Source organism: Tachyglossus aculeatus, chromosome 1 (assembly GCF_015852505.1).
Source record: "Tachyglossus aculeatus isolate mTacAcu1 chromosome 1, mTacAcu1.pri, whole genome shotgun sequence".
Lineage (NCBI taxonomy): Eukaryota > Metazoa > Chordata > Mammalia > Monotremata > Tachyglossidae > Tachyglossus > Tachyglossus aculeatus.
In genome coordinates, this window is record NC_052066.1 from 2252501 (window position 1) to 2261682 (window position 9182).

General features: G+C 47.7%; 1 protein-coding gene across 2 annotated transcripts in view; it reads right to left on the minus strand.

The window, feature by feature from the left end:
* Positions 1-8874, minus strand: part of SNX4 (sorting nexin 4) — a 41752-nt gene extending 32878 nt beyond the window's left edge. The window contains exons 1-2 of one of the 2 annotated variants that reach the window (XM_038751452.1): positions 8756-8874; positions 1935-2056 (exon numbers count right to left, since the gene is read on the minus strand). In XM_038751452.1, coding sequence (XP_038607380.1) covers positions 1935-2056; positions 8756-8794 — 161 coding nt within the window. In that variant the 5' untranslated portion in view covers positions 8795-8874. The remainder of the gene's footprint in view (positions 1-1934; positions 2057-8755) is intronic. The other variant, XM_038751444.1, reaches the window with a different exon arrangement.
* Between the last annotated feature and the right edge of the window lie 308 nt (positions 8875-9182).

Consider the following 9182-nt stretch of genomic DNA (forward strand, 5'->3'; position numbering starts at 1 on the left):
ATGACTCCATTTATTTTACTTGTACATATTTATTTTATTTATTTTATTTTGTTAATATGTTTTGTCTTGTTGTCCGTCTCCCCCTTCTAGACTGTGAGCCCGTTGTCGGGTAGGGACCGTCTCTAGATGTTGCCGACTTGGACTTCCCAAGCGCTTAGTACAGTGCTCTGCACACAGTAAGCGCTCAATAAATACGATTGAATGAATGAATGAATGACTCCATTTATTTTACTTGTACATATTTATTTTATTTATTTTATTTTGTTAATATGTTTTGTCTTGTTGTCCGTCTCCCCCTTCTAGACTGTGAGCCCGTTGTCGGGTAGGGACCGTCTCTAGATGTTGCCGACTTGGACTTCCCAAGCGCTTAGTCCAGTGCTCTGCATGCAGTAAGCGCTCAATAAATACGATTGAATGAATGAATGAATTATTCCATTTATTTTACTTGTACATATTGATTCTATTTATTTTCTATTGTTAATATGTTTTTTTTTTGTCGTCCGTCCCCCCCTTCTAGACTGTGAGCCCGCTGTCGGGTAGGGACCGTCTCTAGATGTTGCCGACTTGCACTTCCCAAGCGCTAAGTCCAGTGCTCTGCACACAGTAAGTGCTCAATAATAAATACGATTGAATGAATGAATGAATGTTGCCAACTTGTACTTCCCAAGCGCTTAGTCCAGTGCTCTGCACACAGTAAGCGCTCAATAAATACGACTGAATGAATGACATGTCGCCCACACTTTTTTTGGCCACCTCGCCCTCCTGGTTCTCCTCCCTGCCCGGCCCCGTGGTCCCCGACCCATTCTCCATGAGGTAATTATTTTATTTTGTTAATATGTTTGGTTTTGTTCTCTGTCTCCCCCTTCTAGACTGTGAGCCCTCTGTTGGGTAGGGACCGTCTCTAGATGTTGCCAACCTGGACTTCCCAAGCGCTTAGTACAGTGCTCTGCACACAGTAAGTACTCAATCAATCAATCAATCGTATTTATTTATTTTGATGGCATTTATTAAGCGCTTACTATGTGCCAAGCACTGTTCTAAGTGCTGGGGAGGTTCCAAGGTGATCAGGTTGTCCCACGGGGGCTCACAGTCTCAATCCCCATTTTCCAGATGAGGGAACTGAGGCCCAGAGAAGCGAAGTGACTTGCCCCAAAGTCCCACAGCTGACAAGTGGCGGCGCCGGCTTTTGAACCCATGACCTCTGACTCCAAAGCCCGGGCTCTTTCCACTGAGCCACGCTGCTTTATTGAGCGCTTTCTGTGTGCAGAGCACTGTACTAAGCGCTTGGGAAGTCCAAGTCGGCGACATATGGAGACGGTCCCTACCCAACAGTGGGCTCACAGTCTATGACTGAATGAATGAATGAGTGGTCATGGCCCGCCCCGCCTGGTCCCCTGAGCGCTTACTGTGTGCAGAGCACTGTACTAAGCGCTTGGGAACTGTGCCGAGCACCGTTCTGAGTGCCAGGGGAGACACAAGGTGATAATAATAATAATAATAATAATGCTGGTATTTGTTAACTCTATTTTACTTGTACATATTCATTCTACTTATTTTATTTTGTTAATATGTTTTGTTGTCCGTCTCCGCCTTCTAGACTGTGAGCCCGCTGTTGGGTAGGGACCTGTATATATGTTTGTACATATTTATTACTCTATTTATTGATTTTACTTGTCCATATCTATTCTATTTATTTTATTTTGTTAGTATGTTTGGTTTTGTTGTCTGTCTCCCCCTTCTAGCCTGTGAGCCCACTGTTGGGTAGGGACCGTCTCTCTATATTGCCAACCTGGACTTCCCAAGCGCTCAGTCCAGTGCTCTGCACACAGTAAGCGCTCGATAAATACGATTGATTGACCCGATCCCTGCGAGGCGGGCCGAGGACGTCTCCCACATAGTCAGGGCCGCCCTTCCTTCCCGCCCGCTCCCCGGACCTGGTCTCCACGAGGTAGGCCGTGTAGGTCTCCTGCAGGTTCACGGCGGTCCGGCCCGTCCGCTTTTCCGCTTCCGAGATGCTGATCTCCCTTTTCCTGGACGCCGCCGACGCCGCGGCCACCTGCGAGACGCCGTGGGGAAGGGATAGAGGGGACGCAGAGACAGAAAGGGGGGCGAGGACACTGTCAGGATGCCCATGGGGGGACCACTCTACGCAATGTCACCCCCTGGCCCAAACAGTTCTGGGACCCCCCGCCCCTGCCGGACTCTGATTCGCGACGAACCCAAAGCTCTGAGGTCCTCTAGACTGGAATCAATCAATCAATCGTATTTATTGAGCGCTTATTGTGGGCAGAGCACTGGACTAAGCGCTTGGAAAGTCCGAGTTGGGAACATAGAGAGACGGTCCCTACCCGAAAGTGGGCTGGAAGCTCATCATGGGCAGGGAACGGGTCTGTTATTCGAGCAAGCAAATCTGTAAAAGGGGGATGAAGCCTGTGAGCCCCCCGTGGGACAACCTGATCAATCAATCAATCAATCAATCGTATTTATTGAGCGCTTACTGTGGGCAGAGCACTGAACTAAGCGCTTGGGAAGTCCAAGTTGGCAACATAGAGAGACGGTCGCTACCCCACAGTGGGTTGGAAGCTCATCGTGGGCAGGGAATGGGTCTGGTTTAGTCAAGCAAGCAAATCTGTAAATCAATCAATCAATCAATCGTATTTATTGAGCGCTTACTGTGCGCAGAGCACTGGACTAAGTGCTTGGGAAGTACAAGTTGGCGACATAGAAAGACGGTCCCTACCCAACAGTGGGCTCACAGTCTAAAAGGGGGAGACTGACAACGAAACTATGACACTAACAAAAGAAAATAAATAGAATAGATATGTACAAATAAAATAAATAAATAAATAAATAGAGTAATAATCAATCAATCAATTGTATTTATTGAGCGCTTACTGTGCGCAGAGCACTGGATTAAGCGCTTGGGAAGTCCAAGTTGGCAACATCTAGAGACAGTCCCTACCCAACAGTGGGCTCACAGTCTAAAAGGGGGAGATGGAGAACAAAACCAAACATACTAACAAAATAAAATAAATAGAAGGGGGATGAAGCCTGTGAGCCCCCCACGGGACAACCTGATCAATCAATCAATCGATCGTATTTATTGAGCGCTTACTGTGGGCAGAGCACTGGACTAAGCCCTTGGGAAGTCCAAGTTGGCAACATAGAGAGACGGTCCCTACCCAACAGTGGGCTGGAAGCTCATTGTGGGCAGGGAATGGGTCTGTTTTAGTCAAGCAAGCAAATCTGTAAATCAATCAATCAATCAATCGTATTTACTGAGCGCTTACTGTGTGCACAGCACTGTACTAAGCGCTTGGGAAGTCCAAGTTGGCAACATCTAGAGAAGGTCCCTACCCAACAGTGGGCTCACAGTCTAAAAGGGGGAGACAGAGAACAAAACCAAACATACTAAACAAAATAAAATAAATAGAAGGGGGATGAAGCCTGTGAGCCCCCCGTGGGACAACCTGATCAATCAATCAATCAATCAATCGTATTTATTGAGTGCTTACTGTGTGCAGAGCACTGGACTAAGCGCTTGGAAAGTCCAGGTTGGCAACATCTAGAGACGGTCCCTACCCAACAGCGGGCTCACAATCAATCAACCGTATTTACTGAGCGCTTACTGTGTGCAGAGCACTGGACTAAGCGCTTGGGAAGTCCAAGTTGGCAACATCTTCTAGACTGTGAGCCCGCTGTCAGGTAGGGCCCGTCTCTCTATGTTGCCAACTTGGACCTCCCAAGCGCTTAGTCCAGTGCTCTGCATACAGTAAGCGCTCAATAAATACGATTGATTGATTGATTGATTGATACAGAGCCGGTCCCTACCCAACAGTGGGCTCACAGTCTAGAAGGGGGAGACAGACAACAAAACCAAACATAGTAACAAAATAAAATAAATAGAATAGATATGTGCAAGTAAAATAAATAAGAAATATGTACAAACATATATACATATATACAGGTGCTGTGGGGAAGGGAAGGAGGTACTCCCAGCGCTTAGAACAGTGCTTTGCACACAGTAAGCGCTTAATAAATGCCATTATTATTTTTATTATTATTTTTATTATTATTATTATCAAGCAAAAACTCCTCACTCTGGGCTTCAAGGCTGTCTATCCCCTCGCCTCCTCCTAAATCACCTCCCTTCTGTCCTTCTCCATCGCAGCCCGTGCCCTCCGCTCCTCTGTCGCCTCTCACCTCCTCACTGGGCCTCCTTCTCGCCCGTCACACCGTCTAATTCTGGCGCTGCCACTTAATAATCAATCAATTAATCAACCAGTCAATCAATCGTATTTATTGAGCGCTTACTGTGTGCACAGCACTGTACTAAGTGCTTGGGAAGTACAAGTTGGCAACATATAGAGACAGTCCCTACCCAACAGTGGGCCCACAGTCTAAATAATAATAATAATAATAATAATAATAATAATAATAATAATAATAATGGAATTCGTTGAGCGCTTGCTATGTGCAGAGCACTGTTCTGGGCGCTGTTGGGGGTGTGCAGGGTGATCGAGTCGTCCCGTGTGGGGCTCACAGGCTCCATCCCCATTATGCGGGAGGGTTAACTGCGGCTCAGAGAGGTTGGGTGACCTGCCCAAGGTCACACAGCAGACGGGGTGGAGCTGGGATTCGAACCCGTGACCTCCGACTCCAAAGCCCAGGCTTTTTCCACAGAGCCACGCTGCTTCTCTGCGCTTCACTTGCCTGCTTCTAGGCTGTGGGCCCGCTGTTGGGTAGGGACTGTCTCTAGATGTTGCCGACTTGTACTTCTCAAGCGCTTAGTACAGTGCTCTGCACACAGTAAGCGCTCAACAGATATGGCTGAATGAATGAATAAACGCCCTCTAATTCTGGCGCTGCCATAATAATAATAATAATAATAATAATAATAATAATAATAATAATAATAATGATGGCATTCGTTGAGCGCTTGCTATGTGCAGAGCACTGTTCTGGGCGCTGTGGGGGGTATGCAGGGTGATCGAGTTGTCCCACGGCGGGGGCTCACAGTCTTCATCCCCATTTTCCAGATGAGGGAACTGAGTCCCAGAGAAGTGTAGTGACTTGCACAGAGTCACACAGCTGACAATTGGTGGAGCTGGGATTTGAACTAATAATAATAATAATAATAGTAGTAGTAATAATAATAATAATAATAATGGCATTAAATGCTTACTATGTGCAAAGCACTGATCTAAGCGCTGGGGAGGTTACAAGGTGATCAGGTTGTCCCATGGGGGGGTTCACAGTCTTCATCCCCATTTTCCAGATGAGGTCACTGAGGCCCAGAGAAGTGAAGTGACTTGCCCAAAGTCACAGAGCTGACAATTGGTGGCGCCGGGATTTGAACCCATAATAATAATAATAATGATGATGGCATTTATTAAGCGATTACTCTGTGCAAAGCACTGTTCTAAGCACTGGGGAGGTTACAAGGCGATCAGGTTGTCCCACGGGGGCGGGGCGCTCACAGTCTTAATCCCCATTTTCCAGATGAGGGAACTGAGGCCCACAGAAGTGAAGGGACTTGCCCAAAGTCACACAGCTGACAGTTGGCGGAGCCGGGATTTGAACCCACGACCTCTGACTCCAAAGCCCGGGCTCTTTCCACTGAGCCACACTGCTTCATCCCTCATCTGTAAAATGGGGATGAAGACTGTGAGCTCCAGGTGGGACAACCTGTTTACCTTATATCTACCCCAGCGCTTAGAACAGTGCTTGGCATAATAACGATGGCATTTATTAGGCGCTTACTATGTGCAAAGCACTGTTCTAGGCGCTGGTGAGCCCCCCGTGGGACAACCTGATCACCTTGTAACCTCCCCAGCGCCTAGAACAGTGCTTGGCACATAGTAAGCGCTTCACAAATGCCATTATTTATTATTAATATTATTATTAGAGAAGCAGCGTGGCTCAGTGGAAAGAGCCCGGGCTTTGGAGTCAGAGGTCACGGGTTCGAATTCCGGCTCTGCCAATTGTCGGCTGTGTGACTTTGGGCAAGTCACTTCACTTCTCTGGGCCTCAGTTCCCTCATCGGGAAAATGGGGATGACGACTGTGAGCCCCCCGTGGGACAACCTGATCACCTTGTCTCCTCCCCAGCGCTTAGAACCGTGCTTGGCACAGAGTAAGCGCTTAACAAATGCTATTATTTATTATTATTATTATTTGCTGCCGACTTGGGACTTTGCAAGCGCTTAGTCCAGTGCTCTGCACACAGTAAGCGCCCAATAAATACGACTGAATGAATGAATGAAGCCTGTAAGCCCCCCGTGGGGACAATCTGGTCACCTTGTCTCCTCCCCAGCGCTTAGAACAGTGCTTTGCACACAGTAAGCGCTTAATAAATGCCATCATTATTTATTATTATTATTATTTGCTACCGACTTGGGCCTTTGCAAGCGCTTAGTCCAGTGCTCCGCACACAGTAGCGTGGCTCAGTGGAAAGAGCCCGGGTTTTGGAGTCGGAGGTCATGGGTTCAAATCCCGGCTCCGCCACTTGTCAGCTGGGTGACTTTGGGCAAGACACTTCATCATCATCATCATCAATCGTATTTATTGAGCGCTTACTATGTGCAGAGCACTGTACTAAGCGCTTGGGAAGTACAAATTGGCAACATAGAGAGACAGTCCCTAACCAACAGTGGGCTCACGGTCTAAAAGGGGGAGACAGAGAACAAAACCAAACATACTAACAAAATAAAATAAATAGAATAGATATGTACAAGTAAAATAAATAAATACACAAATAGAGTAATAAATATCATCATCATCATCATCAATCGTATTTATTGAGCGCTTACTATGTGCAGAGCACTGTACTAAGCGCTTGGGAAGTACAAATTGGCAACACAAAGAGACAGTCCCTACCCAACAGTGGGCTCACAGTCTAAAAGGGGGAGACAGACAACAAAACCAAACATACTAACAAAATAAAATAAATAAAATAGATATGTACAAGCAAAATAAATAAATAAATAGAGTAAAAAATATGTACAAACATATATACATCTATACAGGTGCTGTGGGGAAGGGAAGGAGGTAAGATGGGGGGGGATGGAGAGGGGGACGAGGGGGAGAGGAAGGAAGGGGCTCAGTCTGGGAAGGCCTCCTGGAGGAGGTGAGCTCTCAGCACGGCCTTGAAGGGAGGCTCACTTCTCTGGGCCTCAGTTCCCTCATCTGGAAAATGGGGATGAAGACTGTGAGCCCCCGGTGGGAAAACCTGATCACCTTGTATCCCCCCAGCGCTTAGAACAGTGCTTTGCACATAGTAAGCGCTTAATAAATGCCATTATTATTATTATTATTACAGTAAGCGCTCAATAGATACGATTGAATGAATGAATGAAGACTGTAAGCACCCCGTGGGACAACCTGATCACCTTGTATCCCCCCAGCACTTAGAACAGTGCTTTGCACATAGTAAGTGCTTAATAAATGCCATTATTATTATTATCACAGTAAGTGCTCAATAAATACGATTGAATGAATGAATGGAGCCTGTAAGCACCCAGTGGGACAACCTGATCACCTTGTCTCCTCCCCAGCGCTTAGAACAGTGCTTGGCACATAGTAAGCGCTTAATAAATGCCATTATTATTATCATTATTATTACAGTAAGCGCTCAATAAATACGAGTGAATGAACGAATGGAGACTGTAAGCACCCAGTGGGACAACCTGATCACCTTGTCTCCTCCCCAGCGCTTAGAACAGTGCTTGGCACATAGTAAGCGCTTAATAAATGCCATTATTATTATTATTATCACAGTAAGCGCTCAATAAACACGATTGAATGAACGAATGGAGACTGTAAGCACCCAGTGGGACAACCTGATCACCTTGTCTCCTCCCCAGCGCTTAGAACAGTGCTTGGCACATAGTAAGCGCTTAACAAATGCCATCATTATTATTATTATTATTATTATTTGCGGCCGACTTGGGACTTTGCAAGCGCTTAGTCCAGTGCTCTGCACACAGTAAGTGCTCAATAAATACGACTGATTGATTGATTGAATGAATGAAGACTGTGAGCTCCCTGTGGGGACAAGCTGATCACCTTGTCTCCTCCCCAGCGCTTAGAACAGTGCTTGGCACATAGTAAGCGCTTAACAAACGACTTTATTACCATTATTATCACGCTGTATCCTCCCCAGCGCTTAGAACAGTGCTTGGCACATAGTGAGCGCTTAACAGACGCCTTTATTATCATTATTATCACGCTGCATCCTCCCCAGCGCTTAGAACAGTGCTTGGCACATAGTAAGCGCTTAACAAACGCCTTTATAATCATTATTATCACGCTGTATCCTCCCCAGCGCTTAGAGCAGTGCTTTGCACCTAGTAAGCGCTTAACAAATGCCATTATTTATTATTATTATTATTTGCTGCCAACTTGGGCCTTTGCAAGACGCTTAGTCCAGTGCTCTGCACACAGTAAGCGCTCAATAAATACGATGGATTGATTGACTGAATGAATGAATGAAGACGGTGGACTGACTGAATCCCTCCCCCTTATTCATTCATTCATTCAATCGTATTTATTGAGCGCCTACTGTGTGCAGAGCACTGTAATAGGCGCTTGGGAAGTCCAAGTTAGCAACGTATAGAGACAGTCCCTACCCAACAGTGGGCTTACAGTCTACAAGGGGGAGACGGACCACAAAACCAAACATATTAACAAAATACAATCAATAGAATAAATATGTACAAATAAAATGAATAAATAGAGTAATAAAACTCCCCCACCTCATTGGGACTCACTGCTGGCGCCTCGGGCTGCTCCATGGCGACGGTCACCGGACGGGCTGGGGCCGCCAGGGGGCGCCACGCCGACTGCGCCTGCGCCCTGAGCCCCGCTGCTGGGGGCGCCGCGCCTACTGCGCCTGCGCAGAGGCCCCAGCCCCGTCCACTGGGGGAGCCGCGCCTACTGCGCCTGCGCCCTGAGCCCCGACGCCGGCGGCGCCTCGCCTACTGCGCCTGCGCAGAGGCCCCAGCCCCGCTCACTGGGGGAGCCGCGCCTACTGCGCCTGCGGCCTGAGCCCCGCCCGCTGGGGAGCCGCGCCTACTGCGCCTGCGCCCTGAGCCCCGCCGCCGGGGGGTGCCGCGCCTACTGCGCCTGCGCCGAGGCCCCAGCCCCGCCCGCTGGGGAGCCGCGCCTACTGCGCCTGCGCCC